This window comes from Aquarana catesbeiana, linkage group LG05, assembly GCF_042186555.1.
Source record: "Aquarana catesbeiana isolate 2022-GZ linkage group LG05, ASM4218655v1, whole genome shotgun sequence".
Lineage (NCBI taxonomy): Eukaryota > Metazoa > Chordata > Amphibia > Anura > Ranidae > Aquarana > Aquarana catesbeiana.
Window position 1 is genome coordinate 21520849 of NC_133328.1, and position 24741 is coordinate 21545589.

General features: G+C 43.5%; 1 protein-coding gene across 1 annotated transcript in view; it reads left to right on the top strand.

Moving 5' to 3' along the window:
• Positions 1-2138: 2138 nt before the first annotated feature.
• The window catches only part of AGR3 (anterior gradient 3, protein disulphide isomerase family member), a gene marked incomplete in the record, with an annotated part of 41456 nt that continues 18853 nt past the window's right edge, over positions 2139-24741 (top strand). Inside the window, 3 exon segments of the mRNA XM_073629509.1 lie at positions 2139-2332; positions 14840-14971; positions 20329-20392. Of these exon segments, the coding sequence (XP_073485610.1) occupies positions 2155-2332; positions 14840-14971; positions 20329-20392 (374 nt within the window).

Genomic DNA, 24741 nt, shown 5'->3' on the forward strand with positions numbered 1-24741 from the left:
CACCTATCAGTGCCCATCAGGACCACCTATCAGTGCCCATCAGGACCACCTATCAGTGCCCATCAGGACCACCTATCAGTGCCCATCAGGACCACCTATCAGTGCCCATCAGTGCCACCTATCAGTGCCCATTAGTGCCACCTATCAGTGCCCATTAGTGCCAGCTATCAGTGCCCATCAGGACCACCTATCAGTGCCACCTATCAGTGCCCATCAGGACCACCTATCAGTGCCCATCAGGACCTGGGCCGCTTTAACTGACAATTGCGCGGTCGTGCGACGTTGCACCCAAACAAAATTGACGTCCTTTTTTTCCCACAAATAGAGATTTCTTTTGGTGGTATTTGATCGCCTCTGTGTTTTTTATTTTTTACGCTATAAACAAAGAAAGAGCGTCAATTTTGAAAAAAACACAATATTTTGTACTTTTTGCTATAATAAATAGCCCCATTTTTTTTACAAAAAAGCTAATTTTTTCTCAGTTTTGGCAGTTATGTATTCTTCTACATATTTTTGGTAAAAAAAACCCAATAAGTGGTGTATATTGATTGGTTTGCGCAAAAGTTATAGCATCTAAAAAATAGGGGATAGATTTATAGCATTTTTAATTTTTTTTATTTTTTTTTACTAGTAATGGCGGCGATCTGCGATTTTTATCGGACTGCGACATTATGGCGGACACATCGGACACTTTTGACACATTTTTGGGACCATTGGCATTTATACAGCGAACAGTGCTATAAAAATGTACTGATTACTGTATGAATGTCACTGGCAGGGAAGGGGCTAACACTAGGGGGCGATCAAGGGGTTAAGTGTGTTCCCTTGTGTGTGTTCTAATTGAAGGGGGATGGGACTGTCTAGGGGAGATGACAGATCTCTGTTCATATTTTGTATGAACACACGATCTGTCTCTTCTCCCCTCAGAGAACCGGGATCTATGTGTCACAAGCAATCGCAGGAGCCCGGCTGTCAACGCGCCTTCCAGGCAACTCGCATCGGCTCCGGGGGGCGAGCAGCGGGCGCGCGCCCCTAGTGGCCACAGAGCGAAGCGACGTTACATAACGTCGTTTTGCCCAGCCGTGCCATTCTGCAGCAGTAAAACTGCGGCGGCTGGTCGGCAAATGGTTAAAAAGCCACAAATGTGGGAAATAAGCCTTTAATTGCCATTTGAATCTGTGTGACTGTGCCACCTTCTCTGTCTGTACCAAGGCCAAACATTCCAGGGTAAGTAAAATTTTGATCAGGGCCATTTGGGTGACTTCTGTTATCATTGTGATTTTAAAAGGAGACAAAAAAAACGAAGTGATAATAAATGGCTTCATGTGCTTGCCATCCTTGAATAAAAGACAGTTTTTTTTTTGGCCAGGGCCGGACTGGCCTACCGGGAAATCTCCCGGTGGGCCGGCTGCCCCTGGGGCTGCTGTGAGGGCAGCGGCGCCTGAAAAAAAATATGGCTGCGGGGCCGGCCGACATGCAACTGCGCACGCGCCAGCTGTTCCGAAGCTAGGCGTGCTCGGGAAAGCCCGTACACGCTCTGCAATTTTTGGAAAGGCGGGCGCATGCGCAGTGACACAATGGCGCCGAGCGGCGCCATTTTTAAAAGTAAAAGGTGAGGTCTCGTCTGGTGGCGTGTGCCTCTTCTTACGTCCCCCCCGCAGCCTTTTGGCATGATCAGTCATATTTTCAATATTAATGTCACAATTTCTGCCAGGGTATGCAAACTTTTGAGCACAATTGTATACCGTATATACAGTATGTACACACCTGAACTCATCAACCCTTCCCTGCCTTGTGATGAGGCCTTACCAGGTTATCTTCTTAGGAATAATCACGCTGCACTCTGGTGATCTTTGATCTCTCCCTTGTTTCTCCGGAAGATCTCCACCTCTCCAGGGTTGCCTATCCCTGCTTTAAATGTTACAAGATAACCAAGTATGTATCTTTCAACCTTCGAGCTCCAGTGAGTTCTGGACGGTTCCCGGGAAACAATAGCCCCATACAATTTGAAGGTATTATTTTTCACTGGGAGCGGCCCAGCCCCTTCCATCCCGGTCCTCTTACACTGGGTTCTTTTAGAGCTTTTCTTTAATTTACTGACATGTGATCTGCAGAGAGGGTGGGGGGGGGGGGGGGGTGTATCTCTGATCGGCCATGAGAACAGAACAAGTAACAAAGTTCCCAGTTCCACCTGTTTTAGTTTTACGGGGAGAGCGATTTCCCTGTTGCCGCGGTAACACAAAGTGCAGGTCACCTGTTCAACGTTCGACTATAAAACCCTTATCTCAGCCTGGGATAGAGCAGCCAGGACATAACCTCAGATTCTCCCAGGGTAAGTCATTCTTTTACTTGCTTCCCTTTTATTGGGTAATGTAGCTTTATATTTAGGGTTTAATGGGGCAACTCCACCCAAAACAAATTTTTTTTAAACTTTTTTGGTTGCTCACATGCTGACTTCTTATATTTCTCAGAGGATCCAGTAGAGATCCTGATCACATCTCCCTGCTCCACCAAGGTGTGGAGGACTTGGATGGACCGGTGGAGTCTCTGAGTAGTCAGAGGGAGATACGATTGGACCGGTTTCCACGCATACTGAAATGCCACCTTTTGGGTGAAGTTGACCTGACGAATGCGATATCTTAGGGCAGGGAGATACCCAGCTCTGTAAATAATAGTGATTTAGGATTTGCCTTCATAGTCTGTGCTTCTACAGGTTTACTCATAGCTCCCAACTATCCCTGATTTCGAGGGACGGTCCCTGATTTGGAGCAATGTCCCTCGTTCCCCCTCATTTGTCCCTCATTTTGGTCTGATCCATATAGTTGTATATAAAATGCACTTTTTATCTTTCAAAAAGTGTGTCCTAGAGCTAAACCTTTCATCCAAATTCTAAATTGGTGCATTTGTAAATTTTAAAAGCCAATATAAAGGAATAGTAGTAAAAAAAAGGCTCTTGTGGATTTATTTAACCTTTTGTTTTGGTTAATTCTCCTTTAAGAGGGTGTGGCAGGGGGCGTATCCTATGCCTACATACATTTGCTAGTAGGTGTCCCTCATTCCCATCTCAAAATGTTGTGAGGTATGGGTTTACTGAACCCTTTTATCAATGTCCACGGGGTCAAAACCAGCCTGTGAGCATTTTATTGATTCTCGTCTCTCAGCTTTTAGGTAAGTAATTACATTTACAGAGCTTCAAAAGTGCTGCCCCACCTCTGCAGGCGCCTGCCGTGGTTCCTGGGCTCTCCCATTCCTCTGGGAGCTCAAGGCCATGGTAGACTAGTGTAAAATTTACAGCAGGAGGAGTTCAGGGACCATCCATTCTCCGAACCCTTCTGTGACTAATGAACTTGGAAGTGATGTGTATTGCATTACTTCCGGGTTCAGAGCTGTCATTCTTCAGCTACTGTAGCCAGGGAAGCGGCTAATCAAGCAGTATCTGTGCCTAATTAGCTGCAGAGGGAGACATTGGGGGACTCCTGATGCCTCCATAAAGAGGACCTAAAACCTGTCCAATGCGATCACATAGGGGACTTGTGATGGCAATAATAATCACACCTCCCAACGTTTTGAGATGGGAATGAGGACACCTACTAACAAATGTATGTAGGCATAGGACACGCCCCCTGCCACACCCCCTTAAAGGAGAATTAACCAAAAAAAAGGTAAAAAAAATCCACAAGGACTATTTTTTTACCACTACTATTCCTTTATATTGGCTTTTAAAATGTACAAATGCAGCAATTTAGAAATTGGATGAAAGGTTTAGCGCTGGGAAACACTTTTTAAAAGATAAAAACTATATCTATATTGATCAGATCAAAATGAGGGACGAATGAGGGACAGAGGGACATTGCTCCAAATCAGGGACAGTCCCTCGAAATCAGGGACAGTTGGGAGCTATGAATAACGAACCTGGAAGTGACGTGTATTGCATTATGTCCGCATTCATAGCTGTCATTCCTCAGGTACTGTAGCCAGGGAAGTAGCTAATCGAGCATTATCTATGCTTGAATAGCTGCAGGGGAGACATTGGGTGTCTAATAGACTCTTGATATCTCCATAAAGAGGACCTAAAACCTGCCTAATGCTATCACACAGGGGACTTGTGATGGCAATAATCATGAACCTGGAAGTGATGTGTACTGCATTACTACTGGGTTCAGAGCTGTCATTCCTCAGCTACTGTAACCGGGGAAGCAGCTAATCAAGCATTATCTATGCTTGATTAGCTGCACAGGAGACATTGGGGGTCTATTAGACTACTGATGTCTCCATGAAGAGGACCTGGCACCTTACCGATCACTTAGGGGACTTGTCATGGCAATAAAGTTAAATGAAGAAAAAAAAAAAGGTAAAAAAAATTGAAATAAAATAGTAAAAATTAAAAGCACCCCTGCACTTACTCCAATGCAAACAATGCATGTAGAGCATGTACATGTATGTAAACACAATTTGGTGTGTACATGTGCCAAGATAACAAGGATAACTTACCACAAATTTATGGCAGTGTTGAATTGTAAGTCTTGTTAACTTGCTGCACATTTTCACTGGCAAGTTGTACACTTGCCGAGCACTTGAAGCACAAGTTCTAGTTGACCCTTTTCTAACTTGAGGCAAACTAGCGTGGCAAGTCTCTAGCAATAGCAAAGTTGCAGTGGTGAATCTACAGCAAGAGCTCTGCAAGTCTACAGCATGAAAATTCAGCCACAGTGCCCCCCTGTGGTGGGATGGTGGGATGTCTAGTGCACAGCATAACTGAACCAGAACTTGCAGCAGACTTGCAGAATGTTTGATGATCTGGAGCAGGGACATGCAGTCATGGGAGGCACACCTCACCTGCCATGAACATTAAAAAAAAAAAAAATCAAACGTCGAGGGTCGTAGCTAGGCAACCTGAGGTCACGGAGACCCCAACTTTTGGGGGTAGGTAGCCTAAGTCCTACCCCTCCACTGGTAAAAATTGGGGCTCCTACGACCTAAGGTTCCAAACATACGGGGCTCCTTGTGCAGCCTGTCAGAAGCTACATACAGAGCGGCCAGTTTAAATACAAGCCGGCACACTCTGTTTGCAGCAGACTGAGAGGATGAGCTCACAGTGCCTCTCCTCACTTCTTGTCAGAGGCACTGAGCTCAATGGACAGCTTGGAGCCTTGGACCAATGGTAAAGCACCATTGGAACAAGCTGTCCAATAAAAATGCTGCAGTGGAGGCTCTCTTCTCACTGCAGTGTCATAGAAGGGCAATGTGTCTAAAAGACAAATGCTCCCTTCCAGCCCAGCCCTCTTAACTACAAGGAAAAAACATGTGTTTATGGGTATAAGATTTACCCACAATCCCATGTTTTTTTCACACAGTGAAGCTAAATCCTATATTATTGTGCTATATGTTATAACATCATTTATTATTTATCTATTTACTGTGAAATCAAAATTTCAAACTTCAGTAATTTGCCCGTTAAGCCACCTGCTTGAGTACAGTTTTTGAAATTATAGTCAATTACCTTAAAAAACAATATATAATAAATATTTGTATATTACTTACGTATGGTAATCAACCTCCTTGCAGCCAGCACATCTAATAATTGGTAAGCTACAATATATTACATCTTGTGGTTTTGGGTTTAATAACACTTTAACTTTTCTCAAAGTCTTTGGCTGGTCACACAATGCCTTGGGGGGGCCTTTTCTCCAGGGCTAAACCGCTCTCAACAATCCAGGGAGCAATTCTAACACCACACAATGGATGCAGAGACCGTGGTGACAGTGGGGGATGGGCCCCCATGATACTCTGCACATCATTCTTCTGAGTTAATAGATGCCGGGTGTAATTCAACCTGGAAGAATGAGGACATACAAGAAAAATAAATCTCTGCAAGAGACAGCTTTTTTTTTTTTTTTTTTTGCATTAAAATACCTACCTAGACCCAGTCTGCTGGAACAGTATAGTCCCCTGCTGACTTGACACCATCCACATGTAGCTTAATATTTCAATAAGACACAGATGGTGAATTCAACAAGGGATGTTCAATTCCTATTGCCCAACGCTTGGAACTGTACGTTTTGGGCACTGGGCAAGTTGGTTTTTTTTTGTTTGTTTTTTTACATTTATCTCTGCTGCGGGCAATCGTCAGGATTCAGAGCTGGTGGTCGGCTCTCTTGTAAAAGCAATCCAAGCGGTTAACTAGCCGCTGGATTGCTTTTACAAGCAACAGGAGGGGACTCCGCCCTCCGCAGGCCGTCCGCCCAATCAACCAGCCTGATCGTAGAGGCGGAGAAAGAACTGCTCTGTCCGCCTCTGTGTTATAGGAAACAGGAAGCAATGAGCATGCATCACTTCTGATTTCCCCGGCGCCATTTTTAAAAATGGAAAGATGGGTGAGATCAAATGGGCAGAGGAGGGATCTGGAGTCTTATAGACCTCAGATCTCTCCATAATGTGTACCTGTCACATTCATTGTGACACCAATAAAAAAAATGATAAAAAAATGAAAGCAACAGTGTAAAAAAAAAAAAAAAAAGGTTTAAAACACCCCCCCCCCCATGCTCACGCGCAAAGGCGAGCGCACACCTTGGTCCCGCATGCATGTAAACAGCGATCGTCCCAAACATGTGAGGTATCACCGCGAATGTCTGACCACTGCCAGCAATTCTAGTGCCAGACCTCCTGTGTAAATCTAAAGTGGTAATCTGTATATGCTTTTAAAGTATCGCCTATGGATAGTAAAATTTACGCTGTTTTGTTGCTGTTGCACGGGAGTGCGCAAATTTAAAATGTGACCTGTGTGGTATCTATTTAATCAGTGTAACATCTTTTATATTTTCCCCCAAAAAATTGGGTTATGTATTGTGTTTTTTTTGCATTAAAATTTAAAAAGTGTATTATTTCCAAAAACATTTGCGTTTCAAAAACCGCTGCGCAAATACTGTGTGACATAAAAAATTGCAACACCCACTAATTTATTCTCTAGAGGCCTCTGCATTAAAAAAATATATAATGTTTGGGAATTCTAAGACATTTTCTACCCTATAAATAAAAAACATTAAGTCGCCATGAAGCCCCTTTCATTTTCAAAAGCCACAGACATTTTCTAAAAGCACCCCTGCCTAATAAAAAAACATCAACCCTTCATATTTTCATATTTTCCATCCTGGGAATTTATTTATTTTATCAGGACAAGTAGATTGTCATGGGGGACAAGTAGTTTAAAAAAAAAAAAAAAGAAAAAAAACAATCCACACCCCTACCAGCTCAGTTTTTAACTTAAGCTAATTGCAGTACAGAGGATGTTTTCCCGTTTTTTTGAAGTGTAAGAAGGCAATGACTTTCCTAAGCCCTGTCTATATAAAGTATTAACACTGACTGGGGGAACATGGAAGAAACAAAATGGGGCTATATAGCGGCAGCAGTTTGGCCTAGTCATACCACAATGGGAAGTGCTGTTCCTGGCAGGATGAAGGAAGAATGATGGACAGAGGGAAAGTCCCTCCACACATAATTCGGCATTGCTGGAAGATTGATCAAAGTAAATGTAACATCATGCATTTAAGGAAAAAAAAATCCTCTGAAATGGTAGAATATTGGGGGTACAGTGTTAGCCATAAGCACAGAGGAAAAAGATTTGGGGCAAACAGTGTGGCCCGGTAGGGGAGAACATAAGTGCATGCAGAAAGTATTCACAGTGCTTCACTTTTTCCACATTTTGTTATGTTACAGCCTTATTCTAAAATAAATTCCATTCATTATTTTTCTCAAAATTCTACAAACAATACCCCATAAGGACAACGTGAATGAAGTTTGTTTGAAATCTTTGCAAAATTTTTAAAAAAATTAAAAAAAAAAAAAAAACATCACATAAGTATTCACAGCCTTTGCCATGACACTCAAAATTGAGCTCAGGTGCCTCCTGTTTCCACTGATCATCCTTGAGATGTTCTACAACTTGATTGGAGTCCACCTGTGATAAATTCAGTTGATTGGACATGATTTGGAAAGGCACACACCTGTCTATATAAGGTCCCACAGGTAACAGTACATGTCAGAGCACAAACCAAGCCATGAAGTCAAAGGAATTGTCTGTAGACCTCTGAGACAGGATTGTATGGAGGCACAGATCTGGGGAAGGGTACAGAAACATTTTTGCAGCATTGAAGGTCCCAATGAGCACAGTGGCCTCCATCATCCATAAATCGAAGAAGTTTGGAACCACCAGGACTCTTCCTAGAGCGGGCCGCCCGGCCAAGCTGAGCGATCGGGGGAGAAGGGCCTTAGTCAGGGAGGTGACCAAGAACCCGATGTTCACTCTGACAGAGCTCCAGCATTTCTCTGTAGAGAGAGGAGAACCTTCCAGAAGAACAACCATCTCTACAGCACTCCACCAATCAGGCCTGTGTGGCAGAGTGGCCAGATGGAAGTCACTCCTCAGTAAAAGACACATGACAGCCCACCTGGAGTTTGACAAAAGGCACCTGAAGGACTCTCAGACCATGAGAAACAAAATTCTCTGGTCTGATGAAACAAAGATTGAGCTCTGTGGCCTGAATGGCAAGCATCATGTCTGGAGGAAACCAGGCACCGCTCATCACCTGGCCAATAACATCCCTACAGTGAAGCATGGTGGTGGCAGCATCATGCTCTGGGGATGTTTTTCTGCGGTAGGAACTGGGAGACTAGTCAGGATTGCGGGAAAGATGAATGCAGCAATGTACAGAGACATCCTTGATAAAAACCTGCTCCAGAGTGCTCTGGACTAGAGACTGGGGCGAAGGTTCATCTTCCAACAGGACAACGACCCTAAGCACACAGAGAAGATAACAAAGAAGAGGCTACGGGACAACTCTGTGAATGTCCTTGAGTGGCCCAGCCAGAGCCCAGACATGAACCCGATTGAACATCTCTGGAGAGATCTGAAAATGGCTGTGCACCGACGCTCCCCATCCAACCTGATGGAGCTTGAGAGGTCCTGCAAAGAAGAATGGGATTAACTGACCAAAAATAGGTGTACCAAGCTTGTAGCTTAATACTCAAAAAGACTTGAGGCTGTAATTGGTGCCAAAGGTGCTTCACCAAAGTATGAAGAAAGGCTGTGAATACTTATGTACATGGGATTTTTTATTTTTTTTATAAAATTGCAAAGATTTCAAACAAACTTCTTTCCTGCTGTCATTATGGGGTATTGTCTGTAGAATTTTGAGGAAAATAATGAATTGAATCAATTTTGGAATAAGGATGTAGCATAACAAAATGTAGAAAAAGTGAAGCGCTGTGAATACTTTCCGGATGCACTGTAAATAGAATTCTATGGTGCATAACTAGAAGGATCACCACCAGGAGGAAGGATGTTCTGATTCCTCTATATAGATATTTAGTTCAACCTCATTTAGAATACTGTGTCCAGCTCCGGAGACCTCACCTACAAGAAGATATTGAGAAGATAGAAGTCCAGGGACGGGCAACAAAGATAATGAAAGGTCTTAGGGATTAAACCTTCCGGGAACTTCAGGAACTTTATATGTTCATTCTGGAGGAAAGAAAGGAAAAGGGGAAACATGTCTGAAACCTTTAAATACACGAAGGGTGTGAATAAGGTCCGGAAAGGGCAATAAGGACAAGAACACGGGGACATGGCCTCAAACTAAGAGGGGAAAAGTTCAAAACTAAATGTAAAAATATTTTTTACCAAAATGGTAATTGATTCTTGGAGAAGACTTCCAGCGGAGGTAGCAAGTCTACAGCAAGTGGATTTGAACATGCTTGGGATAAACCTAGATCTATACTTTGAGACTTTGATTCTAAATAAGGTCCAGTTGGACATGACTTCGCTGCAGGACTTTGCCCTGTCTAGATAGAGTGGTGGCACAAAGGATGCATTACATTATCAGCCTATGCTGTATATTGATTGCAGATAGAAGTAAACCTAAAGTCCAAACTTTTTTTTTACTTTGGAAAGAGTGCGGAGGGATTAGAACCTCCGTCAGGTTTTTATTGTTGCCTGTGCCTCCGTTAGGGAGATTCACTCTCTCTATTTGTCCTGCTTATTGGTATCCAAAATGAGGAAAAAAAAGTTTTGCCTTTTAGTTCTACTTTAAAGGGGTTGTAAAGGTTCGTTTTTATTTATTTAATAACAAACATGTCATACTTACCTCCTCTGTTCAGGGATTTTGCTGAGTGGCCCTGACCCTCCTCTTCTGGGGTCCCTCCGCGACACTCCTGGCTCCTCCTCATCTCGAGTGCCCCACCCCGGAGAAGCCATTTCCATGGGGGCACTCGTGCATGCATGCTCCCGAGTCCTGCTGCTTCGTCCATTGACACAGACAGCAGGACTCAGTCCCGCCCCCTGGCTCCCGTGTCATTGGATTTGATTGACAGCAGTGGGAGCCAATGGCTCCCGCTGCTATCAATCTATCCAATGAGGACCCAAGGCAGCGGTTGGTGCTGCTGGGCTCGTCCCCGCCGCTGGAAAGATCGGGTTCAGGTAAGTAAAAGAGGGGCGGGGGGGGGGGTCTTGGGGGCTGCTGCACTACAGAAGGTTTTTCACCTTTTTCAACCTCGAGGGTATACATCCCTGTTAAGATCCATATTGTCTGATGCATTCTTTTTCACAAAAAAAAAAAAGGGAGTGCCGGTATGTGAGGCTCAGCCCGGTGAAGGTCATTTATGACAATGGGCTGGATAAGTAGAAAACAAAACGGAGCTCACAAAATAGCTCAGGTACCACACCTGGTGAAGGGGCGTGGCCCTGAAACTTGTAAGTGGAGGTCCTCCCAGGATCCAATCTCTGTCCTCTCTTTCTGTCACTGTCTTGGGACGAGTTGTAGAGTCTTCCATGGTCTGACTTCCCGTCCTCTCCACAAATCTCCAACTTTTTACTCTCCTCTCTCTTTCTGCCGACTACCGAGTCAGAGTGAAACCAGCAACTGCAGACCTTACCTGGCTTCCTTAGAAGAGGATCCTCCTGACTGTATCCCGATCGAGTCTTCGTTTGGTAAGAATAATTGTATCACTTTACTCCATTAACCCCTTCCCACCAAGCATATATACATATAGTGCCTTGAAAAAGTATTCATACCCCTTGAAATTTTCCACATTTTTGTCATGTTGCAACCAAAAACGTAAATGTATTTTATTGGGATTTTATGTGATAGACCAACACAAAGTGGCACATAATTGTGAAGCGAAAGGAAAATGATAAATGAATGCTCTCCTTACCCAGCCGGTCAGTCTAGGTGGACGGTCATGTCTTGGTAGGTTTGCAGTTGTGCCATACTCTTTCCATTTTCAGATGATGGATTGAACAGAGCTCCGTGAGATGTTCAAAACTTGGGATATTTTTTTTTTTACTTAACCCTGCTTTATACTTCTCCACAACTTTATCCCTGACCTTGTCTGGTGTGTTCCTTGGCCTTTATGATGCTGTTTGTTCACTAAGGTTCTCTAACAAACCTCTTGAGGGCTTCACAGAACAGCTGTATTTATACTGAGATTAAATTATACACAGGTGACTTCTGAAGGCAATTGGTTCCACTAGATGTGCCACTTTGTGTTGGTCCATCACATAAAATCCCAATAAAATACATTTACGTTTTTGGTTGTAACATGACAAATGTGGAAAATTGGGGTAAAATTGGGGAAAAAGGGGGTATGAATACTTTTTCAAGACACTGTGTACAGTCATGCACACTGACCACTTCTCCGGGTCTCCGACTAACGATTGGAATTCTGGAGCACTAGCTTTCGAACGTATGATCGCTGACTGGTTAATGCACAGCTACCCCCCCAACACTTTGGCTTCATTCACACGGGCGTATTTAAAGAGTATCTCCACTTTCGTTAAAAAAAAAATCTAGCATATACAATTGCTACACAGGTCATATTGTAATTGAATGTTGTTAACCACTTCAGCCCTGGAATGATTTACCCCCTTTTTATTGTTTTTACTGGTAATGGCGGCGATCTGCGATTTTTAGCAAGACTGTGACATTGCGGCGGACAAATCTGACCCTAAGTGACACTTTTTGGGAACTGGTGACATTATTACAGTGATCAGTGCTAAAAAAAATGCACTGATCAATGTATAAATGACACTGGCAGGGAAGGGGTTAACACTAGGGGGCGATCAAAGGGTTAAGTGTGTTCCCTGGGTGTGTTCTGTGTGGGGGATGGGCTTACTGGGACAACACAGAGATCGCTGTGTTTCACTGTGTGCGGGACACTTGCCTACTGGGCACATATACCCCCCTCCTGCCCAGGCCAATTTTCAGATTTCAGCGCTGTCACACTTTGAATGACAATTGCGCGGTCATGCAGCACTGTAACCATGTGAAATTTTTAGCATTTTTTCACACAAATAGAGCTTTCTTTTGGTGGTATTTAATCACCACTGGGTTTTTTTATTTTTGCTAAACAAACAACAAAAAACAAACATTTTGAAAAAAAATGAAAAACCTTTTTCATATTTTGTTAGAAATTTTTGCAAACAGGTAATTTTTTCTTCACTGATGAGGTGGCCGCAAAAAAGATCAGGCGCCCGCTGGAAGGGACAACAATTGCAGAAAGAACAACGAAAATAACAGTCCTGTTGGACTTTAGTTGGTGGGACACACATACTCCCGGGGAGAAGAACCATAAAAAAAGCCGCAATTAGGTCCATGAAAGTGCTTGGGTCCAGGAGTTTCTATTAACTGTGTAATAACTTGGCAAGAACTAGTGAAATACCCCTATCCATAATCCAAACGTGTAGTTTATTGCTTATTGGGTAGAAATTCATAACTATAAGATAAGATAAAAAGCCGTGGAACCAACGGTGTCAGATGTTAATAACAACCTCCATGGCTTAAAGCTGCTTGCGTGTCCGCAGTTCAAGAAGTCCAGGATGTGTCTCAGCACACGTGATGGCACGGGATGAGCACTGTGATGATACTGATGTGGCACAGATGAGCACTGTGATGGCACTGATGTGCACTGTGATGGCTCTGATGTGGCACAGGATGAGCACTGTGATGATACTGATGTGGCACAGATGAGCACTGTGATGGCACTGATGTGCACTGTGATGGCTCTGATGTGGCACAGGATGAGCACTGTGATGGCACTCATGTGCTACTGATGGGCACTGTGATGGCACTGATGTGGCACGGGCTGAGCACTGTGATGGCACTGATGTGGTACGGGATAAGCACTGTGATGGAACTGATGTGCACGGGATGAGCACTTAGATGACACTGATGAGCACTGTGATGGCACTGATGTGCACGGGATGAGCACTGTGATGGCACTGATGAGCACTGTGATGGCACTGATGGGCACTGTGATGGCACTGATTTGGTACTTATGGGCACTGTGATGGCTCTGATGGGCACTCTGATGGCTCTGATGACACTCTGATGGGCACTGTGATGACTCTGGGCATTGTGATGCAGCCGCTTCGCACTGCTGCGCTGTCTCCCTCCTCTCCTCACACTCTTTCTCGATTGGTGTGAGGAGAGAGCTAAACATGATGCCAGTTTGTTGACAGTGATCGCTCCATCATCGGGCTGCTGTAATTGGCCTTTTGCCCCGATCTGTGATGGCACTGATGGGCATGGGACGAGCTCTGTGATGGCACTGATGGGCACTGGATGAGCACTGTGATGGCACTGATGTGCACGGGATGAGCACTGTGATGGCACTGATGTGGCACTGATGAGCACTGTGATGGCACTGATGATGCACGGATAAGCTCTGTGATGGCACTGATGGTGCATGGGATGAGCACTGTGATGGCACTGATGAGCACTGTGATGGCACTGATGCGCATGGGATGAGCACTGATTTGACACTGTGATGGCACTAATTTGACACTGTGATGGCACTGATTTGGCACTTATGGGCACTGCGATGGCTCTGATGACTCTGATGGGCACTGTGATGACTCTGGGCGCCATGATGCAGCCGTCTCACGCTGCTGTGCTGTCTCCCTCCTCTCCTCACACGCTTTATCGATCGGTGTGAGGAGAGAGCTAAACGGGACATGATGCTGGTTTGTTGACAGTGATCGCTCTGTCATCGGATGGAGCGATCACGTGGTAAAGAGCTGCTGTAATTGTCCCTTTGCCCCGATCTGTGATGCGCTCTGTCCCAAGGACCCAGCCATCACAGACACTCCCAGTTGCGTGCCCCAGGGGGTGTGCGAGAAGTGCGAGCACGGGAGGACGTCAATAGACGCCCTTTGAGGACTAGCCAGCCGTGCTGTAGCCATCATTCGGCTATAACGCAGTTGGCAAGTGGTTAAATAAGCACTGTCCTCACCCAAGATGGCTGCAGAGGGTCTCGCAGAGCACCAGCGTGCAATCGGCCAGCTGCTTTGCCGATGACCCAGGAAGTCATAGAAAAAACACATTTCTCTAATCTTCCTTCCCTTCTGTTTTGCCACTCAAGTCCACAGCCACCTACAGAGTGCAGTACAGAATGCCTTTGGCCAGGTTTGATGATGTCACAGGTCCTCTTTGCCCTTTTCTTTCTCCAGTGAAGGCTGATCCTAAACTGCAGAGAGTGGCATTGCCCTCTGCAGCATTCTTCTCTGAGTGAGGGGGGGCGGAGCCTTGACACCCTGGGTTTACAGGAAGTGAGTTGAATGATGTTCGGTGTCATTCAACCCAGAAGAGGGCTAGAGTGTTCCGGAGCTGCTTTTTAAAAAATGTTTAACTTATTTTTTTTTTTTATTAACTTGCACTGGGGGAAAATTTTTAAATGTACAACCAACCTAGACTTTGGCTTTAATGATGTTTTGATATTTAAAATGTCAATCCGCCATTTTCACTTTTATTTTTAAAAAAGTTTTTTTTTTTTTTTATATTCTCTACAGGGCAGCTCACTCCACAAACAGGAGACACAATGTTTCTGTCATCATTGGCTGTATTGTTCAGCGTAGTCACCTTCTCCTCCAATCTGGCCATGGCGGTGAAGAGGGAGAACCGACTGCAGACGCTTTCCAGAGGTCGTATAACTGATAGACGCTGACCATTGTATGCGTGTAATAGTCATCAACGGGGATGAGCAGGGAGATTTTGTGATTGATTTTACGTCAAGATTAACAATTGCACTGTACATTTTCTCACATCCATGTATGACATATTACATTAAAGTGGTTGTAAACCTCAGACATGAAATATGAGCAAAGCATATCCCTCTATAGTGTGTACTTGTCTCAATCCAGAGCACTAAGTATCATTTCTGTCCGCTGCTATCAGCATGAGTCCCCTTCTGAGAAGTTTTCCTGACACCAAGAGAAAAATGACAGGGGCGGGCACAGCCTGTGAGTGATATCCTCAGCTCTGTTCCTGTGTGCTGCCTGAAAAGAGGGAAATGTTCCTTCTCTCCAATCAGCTCTCAGAGATCTCCTCACTGATGTAACTTCAGCTCTCCGCCCCCCTGCTTTTCAAAGCTGAGAGATCCTGTGTAAATTCTGCACTTTGAATGGATATAGTGGAAAGATGGCTAAAGATAAACAGGTACAACTTATGTAAGAGGATTTGTTTTATCTCTTTGTATCACCTGAAACCAGTCAGTTTACTGGGTATATGTGAGGGTTTACAACCACCTTAAAGTGACACTAAACTCTTGTAAAAAAAAAATATATATATATATATATATATATATATATATATATATATATATATATATATATATATATATACACACACACACAGTGGGGACGGAAAGTATTCAGACCCCCTTAAATTTTTCACTCTTTGTTATATTGCAGCCATTTGCTAAAATCATTTAAGTTCATTTTTTTCCTCATTAATGTACACACAGCACCCCATATTGACAGAAAAACACAGAATTGTTGACATTTTTGCAGATTTATTAAAAAAGAAAAACTGAAATATCACATGGTCCTAAGTATTCAGACCCTTTGCTCAGTATTTAGTAGAAGCCCCTTTTGATCTAATACAGCCATGAGTCTTTTTGGGAAAGATGCAACAAGTTTTTCACACCTGGATTTGGGGATCCTCTGCCATTCCTCCTTGCAGATCCTCTCCAGTTCTGTCAGGTTGGATGGTAAACGTTGGTGGACAGCCATTTTTAGGTCTCTCCAGAGATGCTCAATTGGGTTTAAGTCAGGGCTCTGGCTGGGCCATTCAAGAACAGTCATGGAGTTGTTGTGAAGCCACTCCTTCGTTATTTTATCTGTGTGCTTAGGGTCATTGTCTTGTTGGAAGGTAAAACTTCGGCCCAGTCTGAGGTCCTGAGCACTCTGGAGAAGGTTTTCGTCCAGGATATCCCTGTACTTGGCGGCATTCATCTTTCCCTCGATTGCAACCAGTCGTCCTGTCCCTGCAGCTGAAAAACACCCCCACAGCATGATGCTGCCACCACCATGCTTCACTGTTGGGACTGTATTGGACAGGTGATGAGCAGTGCCTGGTTTTCTCCACACATACCGCTTAGAATTAAGGTCAAAAAGTTCTATCTTGGTCTCATCAGACCAGAGAATCTTATTTCTCACCATCTTGGAGTCCTTCAGGTGTTTTTTAGCAAACTCCATGTGGGCTTTCATGTGTCTTGCACTGAGGAGAGGCTTCCATCGGGCCACTCTGCCATAAAGCCCCGACTGGTGGAGGGCTGCAGTGATGGTTGACTTTCTACAACTTTCTCCCATCTCCCAACTGCATCTCTGGAGCTCAGCCACAGTGATCTTTGGGTTCTTCTTTACCTCTCTCACCAAGGCTCTTCTCTCCCGATAGCTCAGTTTGGCCGGACGGCCAGCTCTAGGAAGGGTTCTGGTCGTCCCAAACGTCTTCCATTTAAGGATTATGGAGGCCACTGTGCTCTTAAGAACCTTAAGTGCAGCAGAATTTTTTTGTAACCTTGGCCAGATCTGTGCCTTGCCACAATTCTGTCTCTGAGCTCTTCAGGCAGTTCCTTTGACCTCATGATTCTCATTTGCTCTGACATGCACTGTGAGCTGTAAGGTCTTATATAGACAGGTGTGTGGCTTTCCTAATCAAGTCCAATCAGTATAATCAAACACAGCTGGACTCAAATGAAGGTGTAGAACCATCTCAAGGATGATCAGAAGAAATGGACAGCACCTGAGTTAAATATATGAGTGTCACAGCAAAGGGTCTGAATACTTAGGACCATGTGATATTTCAGTTTTTCTTTTTTAATAAATCTGCAAAAATGTCAACAATTCTGTGTTTTTCTGTCAATATGGGGTGCTGTGTGTACATTAATGAGGAAAAAATGAACTTAAATGATTTTAGCAAATGGCTGCAATATAACAAAGTGAAAAATTAAAGGGGGTCTGAATACTTTCCGTCCCCACTGTGTGTATATATATATATATATATATATATACAGTACAGTGAAAAAGTATTCATACCCCTTGAAATTTTCCACACTTTGTCATGTTACAACCAAAAACGTAAATGTATTTTATTGGGATTTTATGTGATAGACCAACACAAAGTGGCACATAATTGTGAAGTGGAAAAAAAATAATAAATGGTTTTCAATTTTTTTTTTTTTTACGAATAAATATGTGAAAGGTGTGGTGTACATTTGTATGGCGCCCCCCGGAGTCAATACTTTGTAGAACCTCCTTTCACTGTAATTACAGCTGCAAGTCTTTTTGGGGATGTCTCTAACAGCTTTGCACATCTAGAGAGGGACATTTTGTGCCCATTCTTCTTTACAAAATAGCTCAAGTTCTGTTAGATTGGATGCAGGGTGATTGGACTTTGACTGGGCCATTCTAACACATGAATATGCTTTGATCTAAACCATTCCATTGTAGCTCTGGCTGTATGTTTATGGTCGTTGTCCTGCTGGAAGGTGAACCTCCGCCCCAGTCTAAAGTTTTTTGCAGACTCTAATGCCGCGTACACACAAAAGGACTTTTCGTCTACAAAAGTCCAACGGACGCCGACGGACTAAAGCCGGCTGGTAATCCGATCGTGTGTGGGCTTCTCCGGACTTTCAGCAGACTTTTTCAGCCTCAAATCCGACGGACTTTAGATTTGAAACATGCTTCAAATCTTTACGTCGTAACTACAACGGACCCCGAAATCCGCTCGTCTGTGTGCTAGTCCGACGGACAAAAACCCACGCTAGGGCAGCTATTGGCTACTGGCTATGAACTTCCTTATTTTAGTCCGGTGTACGTCATCACGTACGAATCCGTCGGACTTTTGTGTGGTCGTGTGCAGGCAAGTCCGTTCGTTAGAAAGTCTGCTGCAAGTCCGCCGAAAGTCCGCCGGAAGTCTGTCGGACAGGCTGTCGGACTTTTGTAGACGAAAAGTCCGACCGTGTGTACGCGGCATAACAGGTTTTCTTCTAAGATTGCCCTGTATTTGGCTCCATCCATCTCCCCATCAACTCTGATCAGCTTCCCTGTCCCTGCTGAAGAAAAGCATCCCCACAACATGATGCAGCCACCACCATGTTTCACGGTGGGGATGGTGTGTTCAGGGTGATGTGCAGTGTTAGTTTTCCACCACACATAGCGTTTTGCTTCTAGGCCAAAACGTTCAATTTTGGTCTCATCTGACCAGAGCACCTTCTTCCACATGTTTGCTGTGTCCTCCACATTGCTTCTCGCAAACTGCAAACAGGATTTCTTATGACTTTCTTTCAACAATGTCTTTCTTCTTGTCACTCTTCCATAAAGGTCAGATTTGTGGAGAACACGACTAATAGTTGTCCTGTGGACAGATTCTCCCACCTGAGCTGTGGATCTCTGCAGCTCCTCCAGAGTTACTCTCCTTGCTCTCCTTGCCCGGCCGGTCAGTTTAGGTGGACGGCCATGTCTTGGTAGGTTTGTAGTTGTGCCAAACTCTTTCCATTTTCGGATGATGGATTGAACAGAGCTCCGTGAGATGTTCAAAACTTGGGATATTTTTTTTTTTACTTAACCCTGCTTTAAACTTCTCCACAACGTTATCCCTGACCTGTCTGGTGTGTTCCTGGGCCTTTATGATGCTGTTTGTTCACTAAGGTTCTCTAACAAACCTCTGAGGGCTTCACAAAACAGCTGTATTTATACTGAGATTAAATTACACACAGGTGGACTCTATTTACTAATTAGGTGACTTCTGAAGGCAATTGGTTCCACTAGATGTTAGTTAGGGGCATCAGAGTAAAGGGAGCTGAATACAAATGCACGCCACACTTTTCACATATTTATTTGTAAAGAAAATTTGAAAACCATTTATCATTTTCCTTCCACTTCACAATTATGTGCCACTTTGTGTTGGTCTTTCACATAAAATCCCAATAAAATACATTTACTTTTTGGTTGTAACATGACAAAATGTGGAAAATGTCAAGGGGTATGAATAAATTTCCGAGGCACTGTGTATATGTATACACAGTGTATGTGTGTATATATATATATATATATATATATATATATATATATATATATATATATATATATATATATATAAAAAATTATATAATTATATATTCGTACATTCTTACATTTATATATTTTTAACTTGGAAAGGTTCCTTCTATTGTTCTTAGCCTCCTCCATAATCTCCATATTCCTTTTTTTTTTACTGCTGTGACCTGACTTCCTGTTAGAAGGTGGCTACGTTTGCTCTCCATGGTCCCACTGTATGTAGGAATGTAGCCACCCTCTCTTGCTCGCTTTTATGGTCGACCATGGATTATGGGATTTGTAGTGAGCATAGAGCAGTACACATGCAGTCTCAGTGTGAAAGCCCGAGTGCTTTCACACTGAGATGATGCGTTGGCAGGACATTAAAAAAACTCCTGCGAGCAGCATCTTTGGAGCGGTGAAGGAGCGGTGTATACAACGCTCCTAAACCGCTCCTGCTCATTGAAATGAATGGGCAGCGCCGCTGAACCGCCGGCAAAGCGCCGCTGTAGCGGCACTTTGCGGGTTGTTTTAACCCTTTTTCGACTGCTAGTGGGCGTTAAAAGTGCCCCGCTTGCCGCCGAAAACCTCCACAAAAACGACGGTAAAGCGCCGCTTCACCGCTGATGCCTCGTTGTGAAAGCAGCCTAAGGGTAATATAATAGGAATATCTGCTACACTATTTATCCTTGTTTGTGTTCAAGAGAATATATGCATAATTGATTTAGTATATCATATTTGGAAATTTGTTTCAGTTCTATTCTAGTCAATGCTATACCTGTTAAATACAATTCTGCTGCAGACATTCTTTGGATGTGTGGTGTGCTTACTCTATATAATATGTATTTCCCAGCTGCTACACTTTCTTTATGAAGTTAATAATATCTGACCGTGCACCAAATAGTTCTGATATTATTGTGAAAAGATCATACAGGTCAATGAATCAACATGTTTTCTTCCAGGATGGGGAGATGACATCACATGGGTCCAGACATACGAAGAGGGATTGTATAATGCAAAAAAGAGGTAAGGGGATTTACAGTGTCTCATGGCTTGTAGACGCTTAAAGGGTCAGCCCATCTCAAAACATGGAGTCTTGGAGGTCTATTTATAAACATTCGTTGAATGTCAAACACATTTGTGCATGCTGCATTCATTGTAGCTGTAATCTCTCAAGTAGCGTAATCCCTATATAATCATAGCTCCATCTGGTGGCCAAAATGTGGTATGCATTCTCATTGAGGTATTTCAGAAAACAATCCCACATTTTGGCCACTAGATGGTGCTGACGATGATGGGAATTAATCTACTGTACAATGTATGTTGAGTAAACATGTGCAATTACTTCTGTTACGAATCGCAATTTGGACGAAATTTTTGTTATTCAGAGAAGCGGAGGTATCCAAACCTCCGAATCACAATGGTAACGAATTTCAGCGAATCTGAAATAAATTATAATGAAAATAACAAAATAATTTTGTATTCATTCATTTGCGACTTCAGAGGGTTTTGTAAGTTTAATAATATGTGTCACTTTCTGGGTTGTTGTGATTGGCCAAAGTCGCCAAACAATCCAAGTCACAAGCAAGTCGCATTGGAAACCTAAGGAATGAATCCCAATCTTCCGAAAATACCTTCCAAAAATACGAGTGATTCAGAAAAACAAAAATTAGAAATGAATTCTGAAAAAGAATCATTCTAACATAACGAAATTTTTTTAATAAAATGATTGACTTAATGACTGAATCCGAAACGAAACAAATGTTTCATCATGCACATCTGATAGTGAGATATTGTATAGACAGACATGTCATTTTAAATGGATTTTTACAGACCACTGCAGGCAATGATATAGAACTTGTTACAAGTTGTAACTGCACTTTTTGCAGGACAGCTTGGCCTGTAAAAATATGAGATTTACTGGCAGGATCAACAAATAATAACTACACTATATTGCCTAAAGTATTGGGACGCCTGCCTTTACACATGAATTTTAATGGCATCCCAGTCTTAGTCTGTAGGGTTCAATATTGAGTTGGCTCCACCCTTTGCAGCTATAACAGCTTCAACTCTTCTGGGAAGGCTGTCCACAAGGTTTAGGAGTGTGTCTATGGGAATGTTTGACCATTCTTCCAGAAGTGCATTTGTGAGGTCAGGTGCTGATGTTGGATGAGAAGGCCTGGCTTGCAGTCTTCGCTTTAATTCCTCCCAAAGGTGTTCTATTGGGTTGAGGTCAGGACTCTGTGTAGGCCAGTCAAGTTCCGCCACCCCAAACTCACTCACCCACGTCTTTATGGACCTTGCTTTGTGCACTGGTGCGCAGTCATGTTGGAACAAGAAGGGGCCATCCCCAAACTGTTCCCACAAAGTTGGAAGCATGAAATTGTCCAAAAATGTCTTGGTGTGCTGACGCCTTAAGTGTTCCCTTCATTGGAACTAAGGGGCCCAACCCTGAAAAACAACCCCACACCATAATCCGCCCTCCGCCAAATGATTTGGATCATAGCACAAAGCAAGGTCCATAAAGACATGGATGAGCGAGTTTGGGGTGGAGGAACTTGACTGGCCTGCACAGAGTCCTGACCTCAACCCGATAGAAAACCTTTGGGATGAATTAGAGCGGAGACTGCGAGCCAGGCCTTCTCGTCCAACATCAGTACCTGAACTCACAAATGCATTTCTGGAAGAATGGTCAAACATTCCCATAGACCGGTGATGGCGAATCTTGGCACCCCAGATGTTTTGGAGCTACATTTCCCATGATACTCATGCACCCTGCAGTGTAGTTGAGCATCATGGGAAATGTAGTTCCAAAACGTCTGGGGTGCCAAGGTTCGCCATCAATACCATAGACACACTCCTAAACCTTGTGGACGGCCTTCCCAGAGCAGTTGAAGCTGTTATAGCTGCAAAGGGCGGAGCCAACTCAATATTGAACCCTACGGACTAAGACTGGGATGTCATTAAAGTTCATGTGAGTGTAAAGGCAGGCGTCCCAATACTTTTGGTAATATAGTGTATATACAATGGGGACTCAAAAGAACAAACCCTCCTTTGGTAATACCAGTGATGGACTGCAGTATATACTGTATGTCATTTATTTTATTATATTGCTCATATTTTTACTTTAAAGAGAAAGTACATTTCCTTCCCTGACTTGTACCTATAGGTAAGTCTATAATAAGGCTTACCTATAGGTAGTGTAAATATCTCCTAAACATGTACCGTATTGGGAGATATTTATATTACATGCAGCCAGTGACATCACTGGCGCCTGCGCTCTGAAGGAACAGCCACCCATGCCCTTCCTTCCGAGCTCTGTGCCGTAAACGGCGGCTCCCGCGCACATGTATGGAAGTGACGTAATGTCGGCTCCGGCCAGTCACAGAGCCGGAGCCCGCGAACCCTGGAAGCAAGACGGGAGAACATGGAAGCAGCTGCAGCGCTGACATCAAGGCGCTGGAACAGCTTTGTTTTACGGTAAGTTTCACATAATGTGCTAGTATGCGATGCACACTAGCACATTAAAACTTTACCTTGCAGGGGGGAAAAAAAAAAAGGCCAGTGGTTTACAACCGCTTTAAAGGAAGCCCATACTGCTAAAATATCTAGGTTGCCATGGTTGAAAATTGAAGGGGAAGTCCACCCTAACACTTAAATCTCTAAATCTACGATCTAAGACTAACCTGTCTAGCACCGTAAAGAAGAAATCGCTATATGTACCTCTTTTTTTAAGCCGTTCCGGTCCGGTGTCCAGCGGCGGAAGCTTTGCAGAGGACACCGCCGACAACGGCTGTGAAATGCCAGGGAAGTGACGTCACTCATAGAGTTACAATGGGGCTTCCATTGTCGGCTGTCTCTTCTGCACCCGCCTCTACAGGGAAGTGACGTCGCTCATAGAGTTACAATGGGGCTTCCATTGTCGGCTGTCTCTTCTGCACTCGCCTCTACAGGGAAGCTGCAGCTGACAGCTCAGCATGGGACCGGAGCTTCAGAAAAGGTATGTACAGTAGAACCTTGGATTACGAGCATAATCCGTTCCAGGGGAATGCTTGTGATCCAAAGCACTCGCATATCAAAGCGAGTATCCCCATAGAAGTCAATGGAAACGAAGATAATTCGTTCCGCATTGACTTCTTTTGCATGCAATACCGCATGTGGCCAGAGGTGGGGGGGCGCCGGAGGGCTTAGGAAATACTCGGGGACAGCTCGGCTGAACTCGGAAAGGCTCAGAAACACTTGGGAACTGGGTATTTCCGAGTGATTCCGAGTATTTCCGAATGGCTCCGAACCGTTCTGAGTGTCACCAGCGCCCCCGCACCTATGGCCAAATGCGGTACTCCACACCCCATTAGCTTGAATTCTGCTCATTTTGCAAGACAACACTCGCAAACCGAGTCAGAATTTTTACAAAAAAGTTGCTCGTCTTTCAAAACGCTCGTTAACCGCATTACTCGTAAACCAAGGTTCCACTGTATACTGAGTTCTTCTTTACAGGGCTAGATAGGTTAGTGTTAGATCGTGAATGCAAGTAGATTTACATATTTTTGTGTTAGGGTGGACTTCCCCTTTAATTATAACAAAATCTATATATAATAAAAAATTATATATACAGTATATACCAATATGTAACTATATATAATAATATAATAACGACATCTAAAATTATATCTATAACGATAACTATATCTATATAATTATATTTAGGCTGCAATCTATATATAACAATATACAGTATATATGCTGATAGGTTAATTGGCTTCTGTCTAAATTGGCCCCTAGTATATGAATGTGAGTTAGGGACCTTAGATTTGTAAGCTCCTTGAGGGTAGGGACTGATGTGAATGTACAATGTATATGTAAAGCGCTGCGTAAATTGACCGCACCATATAAGTACCTTAAATAATAATAATAATAATATATATACACAACTATATATAATAATAATAACAGTGACAACATCTAAAACGACATCTATATCAATATCCATAACAATAACTATATCTATAATGGTAACTATACCTAGAATGCCATTGGCAGTTATAATTTCTGGCAGTTATAATACAAATGCTTCAATATACTGAATCACTTATACATTGGTAATTTGTGGATATTTCCACTAGATGGCAGCAACCAATCATTGACCTTTTTTCTACCCAAGTGTTCTCTGGTTTTATTAACCACTTGCCTACCGGGAACTTTCACCCCCTTCCTGCCCAGGCCAATTTTCAGCTTTCAGCGCTCTCACACTTCCAGGCTGGGTTCACACTGGAGCACGGAGGAATCCGGTGCGTCTCCATTCACCACTTTCAGGTCCAAATTTTTGGCTGAATTCGGACCTGAAATGGACCAAAAGACTTACAGGACTCCTGTGC